The sequence below is a fragment of the Battus philenor genome, unplaced genomic scaffold (assembly GCF_028537555.1).
Source record: "Battus philenor isolate CCGP_79_NKW_IND1 unplaced genomic scaffold, ilBatPhil1.0.hap1 SCAF_11, whole genome shotgun sequence".
Taxonomy (NCBI): Eukaryota; Metazoa; Arthropoda; class Insecta; order Lepidoptera; family Papilionidae; genus Battus; species Battus philenor.
In genome coordinates, this window is record NW_027181673.1 from 3,647,416 (window position 1) to 3,667,767 (window position 20,352).

Below are 20,352 nucleotides of genomic sequence, written 5' to 3' on the forward strand. Positions count from 1 at the left end.
GGAGAGCTATGTTCAGAGTTCAAACCAGAAATGACGAGATCCGCAGAAGAATCAAGATTACCGACGTAGCTCGAAGAATTACACGTATGAAGTAGCAGTGGATAAATTGCTCGTGCAATCGATGGACGTTGGGGCCGAAACGTTCTTGAGTGGCGACCATAAGCAGGTAGCCGCGGTGTGGATAGGCCTCCTTCTAGATGTACCGAACTACATAATTAAGATCGCGGGAATTCGCTGGATGCAGGCAACGCAAGACCGGTCATCGTTGCGATCTTTGAAGGAGGCCCACGCCTTGCAGTGGGCTTCCATTGACAAGAAGAATAAACGAGGAAGATATATAATCTGGTATACACGGATACGAATATTATTAAAAGAAAAATAGAGTTGTAAATAAGATTAGCACTAGAAATAAAGGTACGTTTTTTATGCTTAATAAAATTAGTACAATACCCGGCGATAAATATTGCACACCGACCTTTGGAAAGAGACAATCAGCTAATTTCGGCTTCGCAGAGTGTTGTCTCTGTCGTACGACTGATAAAACGCCACATTGTTAATATGGGACAGAGATAATGCTAACGAAATCAGCCAATTGTCTCTTTCTAAAGGTCGATGTGCAATATTTATGGACGGGTACTGTAACTTGTGGGCAACTGTATAGGGTTTTATAATACATTGCAATCTAATGTCTTTAAATTATTATGTATTACATTTAAGAAGTTTATTAAACAAAAACTACACAAACCTATTACAGGGTGAAGAATTTTTTATGCAATAACATAGCACGGAGATAAAATATTCAAATGGAATATTAAGAGTTTGTTGTGAGTTCATTAAGAAGAACTATAGGAGAGATCAGTCTGAATCTATTTTTAATCGAACTGGACTCTTTTGACATTCTTGTACTTAAATGGTCACAGTAAGTGATCCTGAATTGGTTATAAAAATAACTATTGCAGATGTTAATTATTAATTTAATGAATAAATTATGTAGTTCATAATATAACATCAATCAATATAATTGTGGCAGGTTATTCGGGATTTGCCGATGCTCTACTGATTTTGACATTTGGGGAAATTTGCAACTAGGCAATGCCGTCGTTGTCCGAATTACGCTATTCTAAAATGATATTCAACAAATAAATTTCCCCATTTCTATGAGCCTATGCGATTTTTGATTGAATGCTTTTTTTCTGTCGTTTATATTGGAACGTGCAATTGTCATATCAATTAAGTATCAACGTTTTGCTATATTAGCTGAGATGTTTCTTTAAAAATAATTTTAAAATGTATTATCTATATCACTACTCAGTTTTAATTTTCTACGACACTTACACTTACACGACTTACAATTCTACGTATGTGAAATAATATAAAAAGTCTTGGCGGTGACGTTATCTAAATGGGACTTATTTCTACTTGTACAGAATAGTTAACGGCTTAGAGCAGTGTTTCCTAACATTTTTTGTGTTATGTTATAAACATATTTTATTATAATAAAGCGAAAGGGTTAATCTCGTTTCGAGTTCATTATCGTATTGTCCCTTAGAATAATATAATTGCTCATCTATGGGGTGTGGACCTCACGTTGTAAAAGACTAGTTTAGAGGATTCTTCTGAATTCTTCTCATATGTTAAAATAGAGGTTCCCTGATTAAGTAGCCGGTTAGGGAACAGACGATGTTTTTGGTAGCCATCTTGTAATGTGTGTCAAAATTCACCTCTTTATAGAATTTGCTCGTGTAGTAGTGCACGTGATAAGATCAAAATTTGATACATTCTCTGCTTTCCCGGTCTCTGCTAGATTCATTGTTAATAAAATTTGAAATGAGTCAGTTTTAAAATTAAATTATGCGAGTTTTGTTGGCTATATATTAGGCATTAAATAAGATGGAAATAAAATACACTAACACAAAATAAAATTATTCACTGAAATGTGTTTACATTATTGTTCTAGTCTTAATACGCCAGGCAGACTTCTAATTCGATTTGATTATAATAATTATATTAGATACGTCCACACTATAAAACCTATTACATATCGCGCTAAATTACAGTTCTACTTCACAATTCACATTGCAAATATGTAATAGAAGGTCTATTACACATTATTGATTCAATGAAATTGCCTGTATGACGTGTTCCCTTCTGCCCTTCCAGAACGTTCGTAAATTTTAATAAAAATTCAACGCAACATTTCTTGTATCGAAGTCAGGGGAAATAAACAGTAAATTTCATATCAAATGAAATTATACGGTGCGCGAAACTAAAATGGCGGGGCGCGCGCAAAATGAGCATGGAAACTTTTTTTTAAATATATTTTTACGGTAATTATCTTCATTGAACCGGTATATACGGTTTTGAAAATCGAATCGCGAGTGTGGCCCGCCACGTTAATGGGAAACTAACGATACGTAATAAAAGTTTATTCTTATCTGGCGTATAAAATGGTACAGATTAAAAATTTTGTAATGTACAAAGAGGAACAATTGCTTGCGAGTTTTGCATGATGTCATTAGACGAAAGTAGCATGATTCAGTTGTAATTTTTAGGTCAGATATGAATAGAGTATCTCATGGCTGTATTAATTATTTTAGTTACGATAACATATTTTTGTTTCTATGAAATAATTTCATTACATATATAACATAGAAAATGTTTTTGCCGCCAAAATTAGGTAATATGATCGGCAGCTAATTCCAAAAGATCAATTAAAAAACTATATCACATTTAAAAAATTATACCTACTCAACAATGTAAATGAAATTTATGCATCCTGTGATGTTTTATCTAAAATTTTCAGCATTGTCGATTAAAATTAGAAGCAATCGTAATTTAAATTTTTCTAGATTTGCTAATTTCTTCACCCTTACATTTGATTTTGTCCTGACGTTGATTTATGGGACAACATGTATAAATATAAAATATTTTACATACAAATATTACTCATTGCAAAATTTTATGATAAGAATTAAGTAGATACAATATTGTAGCCATTAAATTGGTTTTATTTATAATTTTTTGACCTCTCTATTGTCAATATTAACTTTAATTGCCTGCCATGTTTATCAATGTTTTTCGATATCTAATCTTTTTTACCTGACACTGCACGGGTGTCTTAAAAAACTTTTATTTTCAGCAGATAGACGCACACTGCAAGGATTAAGTATCCATTGAAGATCCCAACGATGACGGGGCTTGCGCTGGCTGTATCCAGTGACTTCCCATGACTTTAATTATGTCTTCGATCCACCAAGACAGACGCTAGGTCGCGAATGCAGTGTTTAGTTTTAGTTACAAGATTAAGTTTCATTGTAATTTTGTTGTGGGATTTTTATTTATTTCGGGCAAACCTTCCGGCGGTAAATTATTTCCAGTAGAGATCATACGTCGCGACGTATCCCGCATCCATAAATTAGTATTGTTCTTGTTCCTTTTGGTTATATGAACGCCTTGGTCACTGATCAAAAGATATGACTTGTCATATGGTAGGTGATAAACGTATATGCGATACAGCAAATATTTTTTTTTCAAAAATCTGGACAGAACCGCTTGATATATTTATAGTAGGAACGTGATATTAGAAGCAGGTAAAATTAATAGTAAAATGTAGATAGTTTAAAATAAAACGGGGCAATAACTCCCAACTATACAAAGTCTGCAATAACATGTAAACAATAAAAACATTAAAGAAGTAGTAATTTAAAAAAATTGATTTTGTATAGGGAGTATCATGCAGTAATTGCAAACAAATGAGTTATGCATTCACTACTTTACAACTTTTACACTTATTTCTTATCACCCTATATAAAGTGATTACTCTGAAATATAATACAATAATTTATTTTTAGTTCTATTTCAGTGCGACAAGCTAATTATTTACAATATATAGTCTGCTGAGTCGCATAATAAGCAATTATTCATTTTATGTAAGAAAAGGACCAATATTTAGCCACTTCCGCACATTCCAACGGGGAAGGTTGAATTGGTGTAAATGCTTGAAAGCTTTTTACTAACGAATGTAAGAAAAGGACTGAAGAATGCGAATTACACAACTGTCACCGTCAAACACGTTATGTTACATAGATTAGTGCCAAACACAGAGTCTCTGTGTTTGGCACTGTGGAGGGGTGAAACACGTGTTGAGTAATTTGGCGGTGGCCGTTGTGTGATTTTCATTGTTTGCAGCATACGCATTTATCGGCGGGCTGGCGGGCGGTGCACTTTATTGCACGACTACCACTGCATGTGCGGAAGTGGCTAAATATTGATCCTTTCCTTACTTAGGATGGACTTCCGCGAGGTAACGCCTGATTCCATTAAATATTCATTTTATTATATAGTAATCCGAACTTTGAAAATAATAATTATTACTTCATTTCATTATTTATTATTTCTGAATTCATTGATTTATCGATAAGGTGTACTATATACTGATAATAATGAGTAAATTTTAACCCTTTTAAAGAATTTGCACGTTATTTTTACGAATGTATTTTTGTAAAAATAAAGAGGATTTAAAAAAGTAAAAGTAATAAAGAAAAGTCGTATATCATAAAAAAAAACATCACGCCATTTACATGTACAATAGGGCTAAACAAACAACGTTCGTGCTCAAAGCTAAAATTATGTGTTATAATTACACCTATTAAAATATCAATAACCTATAGCAAAATATACGCGTTAATTGTCCAAAAAGTATTAAAATAAAAATACATGGAAACCATTGGAATAGTATAGGGACACGCAATTTAGTTTATGTCTACATCATTTGAAATTAATTGAAAAAATACAAACAAACTGTGCAAATATTCTTTACTTATGAATTGACAAATATTCTTATATCTTTTTGTTAACGCTGTCAACCCGAAGGCTTTTGCAGCTTGTTTTACCTGGTCTTGTTTCTGCGGGCTGGTTTCCGCAACCTACCGACCTTATTTCTTCAGGGTTTGCCTTACTAAGGCCAAGCCAATTTCTCGAAATGTTCCAGCTGACTCTTGATATTGCTCGTGATCTCGAGGGGGGGGGGGGGCCTCAGAGATCCAAGGTAGGCGTTGTAAGGTGCTATCCTAATACACCGAGGTTGTACGTGGGCAGCAGTCTCGTCATCTTCCACATCACGTCCTGCACAGAAAAGACCATGACCGGTTAAGATGATGCCACCTGCCATCAGATGCAGTCGAGGTCATGACAGCCAGAGTAAGGTGTAAGAGAGCCGGCAGCTTATGGCAGGCATTGCCTGTTTTGCTTGTTGACACTCTTTGAGACTCGCCGATTGTCCACTGTGTGGACTCCTAGTCGTCAGAAGGTCTATCTCGTATCAGAGCGTACCAAGAGGCTTTTGAAGCTTCATCGGACCTGAGTAGACGACGAAGGTGAGATCGTCCTGTCTCGAATAGCCCTCGGTCTGCCCGGAGGAGGAGGTGGGACTGGGTGACTCCGGAATTGCAGCATATCTGATTGTGATGTGTTATGATGGGTGGAGTTGTTGTTGTTGTAAGGCCTGCGTTTGCAGAGTTCGGAGTGACCGAGGAGGATATGCTGGTGATGAGTGGGTCGTAGGAACCGTGAGATTAGTAAGGACGTTCTCAGGAAGCTTTTTTCTGGTCTTGTAGGAAGAAAAGGGAGCATAACGTGATGTATTCGCTATGAGAGAATTTGGGAGTGTAGATATTGATTCAAAGTTGTTTTTTGAACAAGTCTAAAGTAATTCATGGACCTTTCAAGTTGTCATTGTGGAGATCCATACAGGAGACAATACAGGATGTATGGATATTGGTGTAGTTCTAAAAACGTAAGAAAAAGTGTTTTCAAAATTCGGATTGAAACGTATATAAAAAGTTCTGTTTAATGTCTGCCTCTGAGGCCTATCACAATGCTAAGGAAAATAGATAATTAATGTAACATATTTCCAATTGAAATATGTTATTGTGATAAAGCTTTTTGCTGACTAATGAGCTGTGAATTTGCGCCTTTAGGCCTTTTCTTCGTAAAAAATCACTACATTTACATTATTAACTATGTAAGGATGTAACAATATATTTTTGTAGTATGTTTGTTTATTATTTATATATTTTCTAAGTACTTTAATTGTAGTGATCGTTAGTATAAATTAAAAAAAGCGAATGAAAACCACCGCGCGAGATTAAGCCCTCGCTAATGAAGCCATTGTGAGGATCGTGTTATGGGTTTTTACACTGCAATTAACGTGGATTCCGAATACGACGCGGTTTGTTTAATCAGGCCGCACTACGCCCGTGTTATACTTGGCTATTTACTGTATCCAGTATACCTGTGTTAAAATCATTTATATTGTATTAAATGTTACCTTGTTTTTTATGACGTCATCGACGAACAAATATCAGTGCCGCAAAAACCTTCTAGTATTAAAATGAAACGTTTTCTTTTTTAAATATATTTAATTTAATATTCTTAATTTTAAACATAAAAGAAAAAAAATAATATCAAAAAGTATAATGGGCAGTCTTAGGACCATAGATTGGAAATGAAAGAAGTGTATTTAGCGAATAGTCGCGGTGTACAATGAACAACCTTCAGAATATCTATACAATAAATAAAATTTTAGTGTCTGTTTGTTATATTAAAATAACAGAGTTTTACTACATGAACATGAATGTATTTACGGTATACCAGAATCAAATTTTAAAAAATTTTGTCTGTCTGTCGTTGTTCCGGCTAATCTCTGAAATGGCTGGATTGATTTTGACATAACTTATACCAGTAGATAGCTAATTTAATTAGGAGTAAGTAAGGCAACTTATATTTTAGAACAAACCTTGAGCGAACAAAATAACAAAAATTTTTTTATGAAATTCCACAAGGACGAAGTCACAGGCCCATCCAGTCTTAAATATGTAATGTATTCGAAAAGGCAAGAAATATTTACATTTATTTTTATGTTATCAATGTCTTATAAGGTACGTAATATAAAGTATATATACATGTATTACTTAACATCAATTCTCACAAATGTATATTACAATATATATATATATTTGCAATAAAGACATTAATATAAATAACAGCTATTTACAAGAGTTTTTGACGTGGTTGTATCATGGTAAATAATCAGCATAATATAAATTGAAACCAATTTTAAGTCGAAGAATTTTACTAATAGTATATTCGTGCAAAATGTAATGAAAAGGATTGCAGATCATAGTTTATTATCAAAATTATCGACACTGTTATACCCATTTGAAATAATAGTACTTTTCTAAATCACATCTTACAAGCAGTAAAAATATATTTAAGAAGTTATTTTAATAAAAGAATTAAATGTCTTAAAATATCATGTCAGCCGATAGATGTCTACTGCAAACCAAAGGCGGGAGAATCACCTCGAAGACCAGTCTTGCGTTACTTACATCTAGCGACTGCCTGCAACCTTTAGTGAGGGTCCTATCCACGCCGTATCGGCTTATGGTTGGGACTCGAGAATCTTTCGTTTCCAACGACCGCCAATATAAATTGTAATAATTAACTAATTTTGTGCTTTACTTAGATAATTTAAGTATAATTTCCTTATCGTTCTTATTTAACCACATACAAAAAGCTAGTACATTATACAATAAAACAAATATAAATCATTCCGCATGTTATTATGCTCCTGAAAATTTTGATACTAATACGAAACAACGGGTTGCGAAGCTTATATATCACATTTACTGTACCGAAATAACAAGGTGCATTTTATTTCTGAATTTAAAACTGCGGCATTCACCGAGTTCCATTTTCACAAAAGTAACTTCGTTTCTAACCTTACAACCAACCAAAGTTTTCAGGAGAACCAAAGCGCAGGCGCGGAAATTAATATCTTTTTGAAAAATACACAATGGCCGCTTCTGACAGTTGGTGATTTTACTTCCTTAAATATTAACATAAGAATAACTCTGCTATTGCAGCCGAGTTAAAATGTTTTCTTTGTCATTTTGTTGTTCTTCAGTTCTTTAGTTGAATGTTAAAAGAAGATGGATCGTTTTTAAAGTGATATAACTGCGTGATTCAGTTTAGTTTAATTCATAACATTTTATTTTATTTGTTCACCACGGCATGGTTTAACGATTCAACAGCTATATACGTATCGGTGAGGGCCTATCAACGGAAAATACAACCTTGTATCAGAGCCAACAAAAAAAAACTGGTGTTTTGATTATTTATTCCTAACGATATAATTGTAGGTACATTATTTTTAACCGACAATTTGTTATTGTTAGAAGTAGTATATTTTTGAGTTACGTCCATAGAAAAAAATTTGTCAATAAAAGTTTCAGACTATATAATATTCGTATTTTTAACATCACGTTTATATTGTTTCAATATATTGTAACTGCTATGCTCGATGGCTTCAAAACCAGTCGTAAAATGTCTAGAAAATTATTAATTTAAATAAAAAGTTTTATGTAGATATATCAACATATTATGCTTATTTGAAGGAGGGTGTTATTCAGTGGGAATGTATTGGATGATACGATAGTGATGATAATAATTATGCTAATATATTTACAAAAACAAAAGTGAATCGCCAAACGTGTTGCTAAACGTCAAATTTGAAAAAGGCGCGTTCAATTCAACTTATAGTAAGTTTTTTTTAAATTTATATTTAGGCTACAGATAAAAAAGTAAGAATTAAAAAATTTCAAAGAGAAAATTAATTTAAAAAATAATTTTCTTTCCCAAACCAATTCGCAGGTTTGTCAGGATTTAAGCAAAGATATAGTATAACAATAACATTTGCAATAAATAGGTAATTGCATTATTACTGGCCAGTGTTTAAAACAGATAATTTATTTAGATATACGCTTCCTTTTTTAGACTGTGGTAACTTTTGACTTTGCGTATTCCAATGGGTTTACTATAAAAAGTTTGAATATATCAAATATGTTTTTAGGTAACAGTAAATCTTCATAATTGTGCTCATATTTACAATAGAATGCTTTTCATTAATTATATTTACTCATTCTGTAAACAAACATCTGTTACAGAATATTTGCTTTATATTAGCCGCGGAGGCGTGTTTATTTAAACGCTTCATTGTTTTAATCGCATAGATTAATTTGTTCTCTAAAACAAATGTGATACATATTTTAATGTCATAGTTCCTTATTTAATTGTATTTATTTATTCACTAATTTTCATTTATCATATATGTAAAAGCGATGCACTAGTTGCTTTATTAAAACCGACATTCACATAACCCATCTGATTAAAATTTAACTACTGATTGCAGATCAAAATACAGGTCATTGGTTACAGGTATAACAGCTTTAAAGGGATGAATATATAGCTCATTTGCAAGCAAATATCTTTAAAGTTTTTAAACATATTGTATAAGTAAATCCCTTTCGATAGGCCAATATCTCCTGATAGTATAATGCATACAGAGACAGATAATAAATAATAATTATATTTAATATGCAGTGATCCGTATTTTGATCGCGCTTTAATTATATTATCGTTACGTTATTTATTATTTATAACTTTTAAGTTTGGAATAGTATACATTCTTCCTTTTATGCGATGGACCACTGGAAGGCATATGCCTTCTCCAAAAGATCGCCACTATGATGCTGGTCTGCCCTAGCGGCCTATCCTCTCCATTGATCTCTGGTTGACCTTATTATGAGGCCTGTCGTAAGTGACCACGTCTCGGATACAGAATACATAATTGACAGCTAATTAGTAAATTAATAAATTCCCTTTAAAGCCTTATCTATGCCTAATTATCCAATGACTCTGTATGTCTGTATAGTATGTTAATATCCTATCCGAAAGTCAGAAAAATCAGCATCAAATGTTAAACAGTTTTTTTTGTTCAAAAACTTTATATTTACAGTACAATGGCGTATAATAATTATAATAGTGCTATGTAGCAGTAGCACAACAGCAATATTTATATTCTTTAAATAAATAATAATTCCACGCTATTCAACTGGCGTCTCTCACGAATGTTTTTGACGTTTTCGTGTGCGAACGAAATAAAGGTTAGCATCGAAAAAAAAAAAAAAAAAAAAGAAATCTCACACAAACGCTTTAATGTTTTAGTATTTACACGACACGAGTAAAAGTTTCACGTGACAAATTTAGTCATTAACTGTATCCATAGCTTCAAACGGCGGCCGTGTTAATTATGCCGGGGCACATAAATTTGTTCGGTGACAGTTCCACGCGTTGTAGTTAGTCATAAACCTCACGGAACCACCGAAAACTATGTAAAGGTCATTAAACCTACGCCCGAATGAACTACTGTTTTATATTACTTCAATACACACACACACGCACACATTTACATATATATATATATATATATATATATGTATATATTTATATATATATATGTAAATGTGACCGTCGGATGTACAAGCGATATATACGACATATGTAGTGTATGCTGTATACTTTATACTAGTGCTCTGCAACCTTTTCTCGTCTACGGCACAATAAAATCTTTTCTAGAATTTCGTGGCACACCGAAAGCTAGATTCAAGAGACGAGTGACATGTCACTGTGCACACAACAGCAGACCGGTTGGAGTACCGCTTTATACCATCATCATCACCATCATATCAACCGAAAGATATCCACTTCAAGGCATATGCCTCTCCCGAAGATTGACACGATTATTCTTACACGGCCCGTGTTTAACGACTTCGCGCAACCATAAGTGTGTAGGTTGTCCACCAAGAGGGGAATTATTGAATCCAACTATACTTCACATAACTGGAATAATTAATTGAATACTCTTTAATACTCCACACGCAATCAACAAACACACTGCCTATATTACTATCCACTGTTTCATTTTTCTTCTTCTTTAAAGTCTACTTTCGTAGTTTACAGTACTTCTTTACTACACAATTGGTTTAATTTATACATACTAACATGACGTAGCTTCAAGAATTGTTGGTCTGAAATGACAATGGGCGAGTCACATTCCTTGAAGGTCTTTGACCAATGTGTGTTGCCGGTGATGATCCACGGATCCGCGACGTGGTCGCTAATGATGAGCCTCAAAAGAAGCTCAAAGTCCTCCCAAAGAGCAACGGAGAGGGCTATGCTTGGAGTTACGCTGCGAGATCGAATGAAAAGAGGATATCAGTAGGAGAACGAAAATAACCGACGTAGCTCGAAGAATGGCTCTTTTGAAGTGACAGTAGGGCGGGGTACATAACTCGCTCAACCGATGGCCGTTGGGACTGAAAGGTGGTGACCACGAGCTAGTAGACGTGGCGTAGGTAGGCTTTCCACTAGATGGACCGACGATATAGACAGTCTTTGGATGTGATCATCATCACGATTTTTGGAGGAGGCTTGTGTCTTACTATATGCATCTATCGGCTGAGATGATAATGATGATCTAGCATTGTTTTTGTTTTGCTATATATGAATCTATCACCTGTGAAGGATCGCGGAATAAATAAATTGTAAATCCGGTGGGGGTTGAAGTTGGACCCGTCTTAATGTAATTGGGGCCCCGATGCATAAAACGTACTGCCAACTAATTATACAACACTCAACAATATTGGCGTGTTAATTAATTATTTTCCGTGATGTCACAAACGCTTACATTTTAAGCCGCATGTACCTCCATCTGTATTAAGTGCACATAAATTTAATGAAACCGATTACGATGATTAAAAGTTTGCTATTGAATGTTTAATTTTATTTAAATTAATTTGGAATTTGTGACTCTTTTTTGTGTAACGTCTGTTGCATTTGGTGAAATCAAAAATTGTTTAGTTTTTACAACCTAATAATCGCTCAGTGAGCTTTGGATACAATAATTCGTCCGATTTCTTCATAAGGTTGAATTATGAATAAGATTCTAAGAATAATGAATGTAACCGGCAAAGACTAGCGGAATAATAAATTTAAGTAGCAGAACAGACAACTGCTGAGAACTTACAATACGGAAACATATTCTCTCCCTTTTAGCCTTATTGGTAAGCGCAAAGCCGCTAAGTAAGCTATGTAGAAAATTATGCTCTAGATTTGCTAGCAACATCAAATTATAAATAAGGACATCCGGAGATGAACGGAAAGTCTCTGATATAGCCTAGTCGATCAGTAATTTTAAGGGTCAGTGGGCTTTAAGATTCTGTAGTGCAGAACAACACCAAAATGGTACCTAGACCAATTAGAATATTTTCGTTTTAAAATCAAAATAAAAAAAATCATCTTGTGAATGTTTAGTCTCGTGCTATATGCTATACTCAATTTTATATTAAAACCATTAAACTCGTTTTTTAAAAATGTACCGAATTAATTAGTTTACTCAATACAAATAAAAGTTAATTTTCAAAATTAATTGCCGTGTCTTGGCGCAGATGTGTGTGAAATGTGCGGAACGTTACACACACATGTGCATTGATTGTTTTTACATTAACAAGGGGTGCAATATGGTAGGGGTGTGAAGGTCTGCTGCATTTTTAAAATGGCGATTTATGTGCGCATTACCGCTAGTAAAAAAATGAATCCTTCGTTACTTAATTAGTTCAAACGCGTGGAATAGACATCATGTTTTTGGCTAGTTAATGTTTAATTACCTTATAAAATTAAAAAAAAATCATTAATTATAAGGAACGAAAAAAACCGTTGCAGCAATATAAATAATAATCATTTTGACACAAAAGATTTTTTTCTTGGGCGTTTTCTGTCACTATATAACGTCCTAGAAAAATAATCGCAAATAGTATGTATAAATATGTAATAAAATCTCTTTAGACATACTATTTCTACCTGTCCGGTTTAAATAAATTAAAGAGGTCATATTTTAAAAATGAAATTCATTGATAACATTCTGTTAGGAGCAATTTTTATTCGTTTTTTTTTCTGTCAAGAGTGTAATTTTTTTTATAGCCTGATTTTGGGGACCACTCGTTCTCCCCTACACGTGAAATAGAAACATGGTTTACAGAGGTTTAATAATTTTTTCAGTGTAATTTTTTTTTTCATTTTCTCCTTCCATTGTTACGATTCCTTCTTCTATTATTCATCTCTCTTGTTTCAAAAACTATAACATTCTTTATAATTTTATATATCGTTCAGACATCTACATTGATCCCTCACAATCATTTCTATGGTATCACAGCTTTTTCTTTTCGAAAATCATTATGAAATATATCACAGCCTCACTTGTTTTTATTAGTATCTTTATTGTAATTCTTATTTGTGAACACGTTATCTATTTATATATTTCAAACTTCTAAATTGAGTTCTTACTTGGCACAGGCTACGTAACTTGGTCTTTTTTTATGAATGAGAAACCTATTACAAATACATATGTGACATTTCTGTATTTATTTATAATACACGTTAAAATATAACTAGTATTTCAGACCGGTTACGTCCGAGCCGTTAGAGTTGGAAAAGATAACAATGTCCTACATCAATCGAATATAAAGAGCTTTTCTCTCTTAGAAATGTTGTAAACGAACATTCAAGACGTACTTCTTATCTCAAAGAGCTCTAACGCTATGTGTTTAGATTTCAGATTCTATTTTTAAATTTGTGAAAACAATTTGTTGTTTGTTTATGTTTTTTTTTAGATTATTTTTTTCAATCATTAACTCATTTGTACGTTATAAGAAAGATATATTAGAGGGACCGGAAAGAAATGTTGCTTTCTTAAATTAAATTTACACGTTTACATTTTTAACAAGTTTTTATTTATAATTCACAATGTATTCACCTTCGTTATCAACAACCTTTTGTCATCTAGTAGACAATAATAATATTAAAATTAAAATAAAATTTTCAATGCCGGAGCGGTAAAAATCAATCGGTTTCTCTGTAAAACATATCGACAGAAACGACATTACTTTAAGGTCGCGCAAATATAATATTAGATATCAATTCGATAGAAATCAAAATCTTTTTTATGAGCAATTTTAAATATCGGTGATATATAATTATATGAAGAACAGGACAGGGATAGTGTGTAAGCCCATCATAGAACCTCTACAAGATGGACAGATGACTTTGTAACGTTGAAAGCCGATAGATGCAAGATGCGTCAGATGGATCTTATTGAATATCTATCAGGGAAGCCTATGTCCAGCACTGGACATTCTTTGAATGGAATAATAATACAGACTTATTATATAGAGCAAATCATTCCCATTCATAAAAATATATTTACACTGTTACGGGATTTTCAAGGAAATTTTTGTTTAAATATTTTTTTTATTTATTGCGTAATATCTCTGAGATGTTAAAAATATACGGTAGTATATTGTAAGAATGTAAACAGTTGCCAACAGCTACACGTTCCGATTCTACGTATCTGATCCACGCAGTTTGAGTATGTAACAATCTACCGGCTTCCTTATTTCCTGCGAAATATAACCCGGGTCTCTTCAAGGTCAAGGTGAACAGGTATTCAACAGGATTAGTAAGAGCAGTTAATTATTAGTGAATAAATAGTAATTGATAATAAGCAATTTAGGAAAAAAATAAAATGTAGGAATAAATATAGCAAGCGTTGGTCGATCGAACAAATAAACAAAAAGGCTAAATGTATAAATAATTTACCTTATATGATAGGTGTCTGCCATTTGACGCCATAGGATTCCAGGTGACATAATAAATAACAGGTACTCACTGAGACTATATGCTTCATCTTTGACCACATCGTCGCTTTCCAACAGGCGAGTTGGTACTCAAAGGCGGACTAGTAATAGATAAAAAATATAGCTACTAATATCATGGTATTTATTGTCCACTTGTCGTTTTTATTTTTCGAACGCAACAAATCAAGCGGTATTAACATGTTAACTGCTACAATTATATCTTGTAATAATAATTTATAAATGAGTTATTGTTTTAGATATTAAAATTCTTTTAACACTGCAATAGCGAAGTTTATGCCTTACCGACATTCTACAATCTCTGCTAATCGTCCAAATGTAATTGAGAAATAATAATCAACATGTGAACTACTTATATCTACTCCTTTACATATATATGTTACTAATAAATATAGAATTTTAATAAATATTTTGGTGTAATTTTTTCCCCAAGCGCTCATCCAATTTGATGCTAAATAAGCTAACTTAAATAAACCAAAGCCTTAAACTTAAGCGATGACGGAACCGGAAGACTATACCGTAATGGTGTCATTTGAATACCATATAATAAACAAGTTGTGAAAAGTTTTCTCAGTTTTTCCTTACATAGTTCCTCGAAATTTCTTTTAAAACATATAACGGTTTGCAATCTCCCTTATTCTGATGTTCCAGCCCATAGACGCTCTTAGGAAAACATAGGCCTTCTCTAAAGATGTCTAAGGGATCACCCCTTAGATATCTTTGAATACCTTAAACGTCACGCTTTTCAGTAGGTATTATGTTACGCAGAGGACGTTGCTTCTTTTCCTCTGGAATGTTTATGAGCAGTGGTAGTACTACACAAAGTGTGAATTAATCAAGATTGTATGCCGAGAATTGAATCTGCGACCTGCGATCGTAAACTTAAGTCCTCTACCGCTAAGCAACTACTGCTCAACATTTTCTCTAAAGTTGTATACAGAATGAAAGCTGGCAACCGCCGCCGATCTTTCAGCTGCTTGTAGCCACTGCTGGTAATAGGCAAAGTCTCAGATAGGTTCCGACAAGCTTATCGGCGCTGGTTTTGTGCTTTGTATATAAACTCGCCTATTACCAACGCAGATTACTTGCGCTGGCTGGGTCCAATAAGCACTGGTAGATCGGCGTCGGCTGCTAGCTTTCTTTCTTTATACGGCGTAGCACAGTGTATTAATTTTAATTTCATAATAAAAAGTACATGAATAAATCATCCCTTAGAGAAATATTTTAATAAGTGGCTATTTTATTTTCAAGTAAATAAACATATATAACAAACAAAAATGTGTTCAAATAAATCTTAGTATTAAATGTACCCAAACCACCAACCGTTTGGCACTGGCTTCACACTTCGACTAATATTCCTCAGGGATTTCCTATACGACTGTGAAATAAATTAGTTTTTCACAAAACTACCTTTCTTTGCGGTATTGAACTTACCGAATGTAGTAACTCAGCACTTAAATATAAATGACTTCGATTGTTCTGCTATTGGAGATCGACTTTCCGACAACGTAATTTATTACTTAATTACTAGATTGTAACATCAGTGTTAAGTTGTGTCTACACTGTTCATCATGACCACCAATGATCGCATGGTTTTCTAATAGAACGAGGTTTAAAGTAGCCTGCATTCCACATCTAAAAGATAAAAGATAAAATTCTTCAAGTGTATGAATCTATAGACTTTTATTAATAAAAATATTGTTTAGCCGAATATTGTCAATATTTTTAACTCGCCCATTTTAGTAAACAAAAAAATATATATATTTTCTTGTTTGTTACAGATTGAGTAAGACGAAATAAAAATAGACAACATGGCCTACAGATACCTGATTCTAATGATAGCATTAGCTACAGTTAAAATCAATCTGACAGAAAGTCGACAAAGCGAAAAAAGAAGATGGAAATCTGATAAAAGCCTATATTCGCATTACGTAAACATTTGTGATATACAAGACAGAGTATCAAAAGTACATTGTTACTGTGAGAATATAAAAATTAAAACTGCCACCAAAGCAGATTGTTGGGTGTTCAACGGTGGGATCGCAGAAGATGATCCATTCTGGTCAAATTTTTATTCTCAGCCAATGATTGAAAAGTTAAGTTTCAATGTTAGAGCTGATGGTGGTTTGACTTACATTCCATCAAAAATCATAGTTAGGCTGGAACGGTTGAGAAACATTAACATACAATACGCAAACATCTACAGTATAACATCTTTTGCATTCACAAATTCAACATCATTGCGAGACGTTATGTTGCCTAAGAATAAAATTGTAAAACTGGAAAAGATGTCCTTCGCTCATCTTATCATGCTATCTAATATAAGTTTAGTTGAGAATCAAATATTCGAACTTCAAAGGGACACTTTTTATGACCTACCTAATTTACAAAGATTATATTTATCCAAGAATAAAATAGAAGTGCTTCATGAAGGTTGTTTTAAGCATTTAAATAATCTTATTAAACTAGATCTCAGTAGCAACATGCTAGCAGTCGTCGTCAGAGAAACATTCCAAGGATTGTCGAATTTAATAAGCTTAGATTTGAGACACAACAAGTTAATGATGATAGGAGATTTAACTTTTACTGAACTATGGAGCCTCCAGGAATTGTATCTGGATAGCAACGAATTAGAATTTATTTCGGAAAGAGGTTTCGGCGGATTGACTCAATTGAGAAAACTTTCTATGGCTGATAATAAGTTGGTAATGCTAGAGGACAATGTTCTTAATGATGTTCAAAAGCTGAATATTTTAGACTTAAGAAACAACAACTTGGAAACTTTAAAACAGGAAACATTACAAAATGTTATTGAAAATTTTAAATCAAATTACGCCTTAATAGCTTTGAATGGTAAGTTTTTACATAATTAATACTTTAATGGAATCAAAATAATGTGTATAGTGTATTATTTTTAGTTTCATATAATCCAGACGAAAAAGGAGCATCAACAAAAGTTAAAAAGAGAAAAACTCGATTTCGAAATTATTTTTACAGGCGTTTATTACGTTTAAGTTTTTTTCTACAATCATATTAAGTCAGATGGATCTTTGAATACTGTTTAAATCAAGTTTTTTGATTACATTTTTGTTTATTTAATATAACTAATCAGATTTAATTTCTCTTTTAACCTTCCAATATTTTGCAAATTACGTAGAAACTGAAATTAACTACATCAATTGCATTGATCGAATCTCTTGTCATATTTTTTTTCTTTCTGTATGGCTTAGTTTAGTAAATATTGTTTTAAAAGTCTTTAAATGTCTGTTGTCATTACTAAAATATTTACTTCAAGTGATATACTGCTACCATTAAAAGTCCATTCCAAACCTAGTTATTAACTTGGTTGAAAATCAATAATTATAAAAACTAATAACAGGTACAGTGAACAGTTTCAAAGCGAATTGAAGGCAATTAATTAGTAAGCTTCGTCATAAATAACGATATATCTTTATAAAATTCACAGGTAACAAACTGACGTGCGATTGCAGATTATTGTGGTTACAAAAGTTATCCAATGAGACAAGAAGTAAACGCGTTAGAGCGGCTCTTGGTCGACTGAGTTGTATCAATGAAGTTAAAATCAAATCAAATGGTAGCAATGGTCGTAACGACAAAGCTAATGATACACCATATAAAAGCAATATGCCTTTAAAAAGTAATTTTGATAAGAATTACGATGAATTAGATGGAACATTTGAAGATGACGCGGTCTACGATGACACGTTTCAAGATCACGAAGCATTGGTGAATCTTAATAGAAAAGAATATCGGAGGAAATTACTAGATATTCCCGCCGCTGAGCTGTTTTGTCCAACGCGAATTAGCTTTGAAGGTTCCTTCTCTCCGCCGACTCAAGATGAAGTTAAATATTTCAAGTCATCGTCCAATAAAGAACAATCAATTTCAGTACATTTATTAACAACAGTTTTATGTATTACTTTTATAAGTCTTCATTTGAAATTTTAATTTAGAAGTACCATTTGAAATTCATGACGATATAAAATATTGATTGTACAAGAGTCCGCGCGCAAGAATTTCGTTATTTTTATAAAAATTGGAAATTTTTCAGCGCATGCTTAGAATACAAAAAAATCGGTGGAGTACTGTGAATTATTCGTAGTGATTTGGGTCAGTAATATATACCAGAAGTGTAAAATTTAACGACATATTTTATTCAAATTGTAAAATTTATTTGATTTATTGAAATAATTTTTGGATTTAACAGAAATTACGCCATCGTCATTGTCTGATAATTTACTTAGCACTCATGTTAGACATACTTAAACTTTAGTGAATTGTAATTTTATTACGTTGTCCTATTAAGGCTTTATTTTACACATGTTAGATTTATACTTATTTATTTATACTTTCCACTAAGTGTCATTAACAATGAACATTTGAATTTGAACATCACGAGAAGAATATTACAATAACTAATTTTGAAAGAGAAGGGAATAGTATCAGATTGAGATTATCTATAATGGTGTTCGTTAACTTATAACTGCGATTCCAAACGCTCCGTTATCTAATAAATCAAAATCCTTCTACAATATTCTTAATGTGGCAGTTGAGCAGTTCATCCCGTCACCTAAAATCTTTCTCATTGTAATAGATTTCTTTGATACGTATAGTACATGAAAATATAGATTATATTAAAGTGTACTCTAACACCAGCCTCGTAAAATAAAAGTCTGATGCTTACAGACTCCGAAGCTAAATTAATATTATTTAACATGGATTTGTCTTTATATTCGGTATCCGAAATTACGTATTAATAATCACATTTTCTTTTTAACTTTAATGAGTCAAAAACTTGATTGTAATTTAAGAGTGTATACTTTTTGTTTCAATGATGTACATACTGTAAAAGCTTTAGTAATAAACGGGAATCTTATTAAATAAATATTTAGTAACGATGTGATAAAAGCTTTATTTTGTAAAATATAATACGATTTGTTCACGTTTCATACAGTCGACGCAGAATATCTTTAAAATTGGAAGACTGTATTAAATGTTAAGATATTACTATAGTATTTTCTGTAAAATTAGCCTAAGTGACTTCATTTTCAAATATATTGTAAGTAATTTTCTTTCGTTTTAAAATAAAATGAATGTTAGATAAGAGTGTATTAATCTTGAGGTGTGAGAAAAATAAATTGATACTTTTGGTGAAATTGTTTCATTAAAATTTTCATTTATAGCATTTTCCCTTGTCTTGTCACTATGGGCTGGTTTCCACTACCCAACTCATTGATAATAATTAACAACGCGCTTGAGCCTTCATTGAAAAAATCTTCCACGATTCACTAGAAAGGAACAGTAGCACAATGTACATGAGCATTGGCAGCAACTAGGAAAAATACCCAACCGCTTACGGTGTCGGGGATTATTAAATAGTGGAATTAAAAAAATGAATTGAAAATGAAATAACCAACTAAAATAGATACAGCTGTATGCCAAATGTTATCTATTTTAGGTATAAATGGCAATCACATAAAATAAAAATAAAATTATGATAAAATAATAGTATTGAACAAGGATACAGGTAGTATAAGGTAAAGTAGATATAAAAGTCGTAAGGACTTTTACAATAGTGTGGAAAGGAGGCAAAGAAAAGAACGTTGTAATGATAAACATAAGTTGACATTACTTAGTAATACGAAAATTGAGTAGACAAGAATAGACTAAGATGATAATGTAAAGGAATTAGAATAAAGCCAAGTACTGGTCAGATTAGAAA

General features: G+C 32.6%; 1 protein-coding gene across 1 annotated transcript in view; it reads left to right on the top strand.

The window, feature by feature from the left end:
- Window positions 1-18,704, top strand: part of LOC137930990 (connectin-like) — a 32,499-nt gene extending 13,795 nt beyond the window's left edge. Inside the window, exons 2-3 of the mRNA XM_068774374.1 lie at window positions 16,391-17,462; window positions 18,076-18,704. Coding sequence (XP_068630475.1) covers window positions 16,421-17,462; window positions 18,076-18,578 — 1,545 coding nt within the window. The 5' untranslated portion in view covers window positions 16,391-16,420 and the 3' untranslated portion in view covers window positions 18,579-18,704. The remainder of the gene's footprint in view (window positions 1-16,390; window positions 17,463-18,075) is intronic.
- The last annotated feature ends 1,648 nt before the right edge of the window (window positions 18,705-20,352 follow it).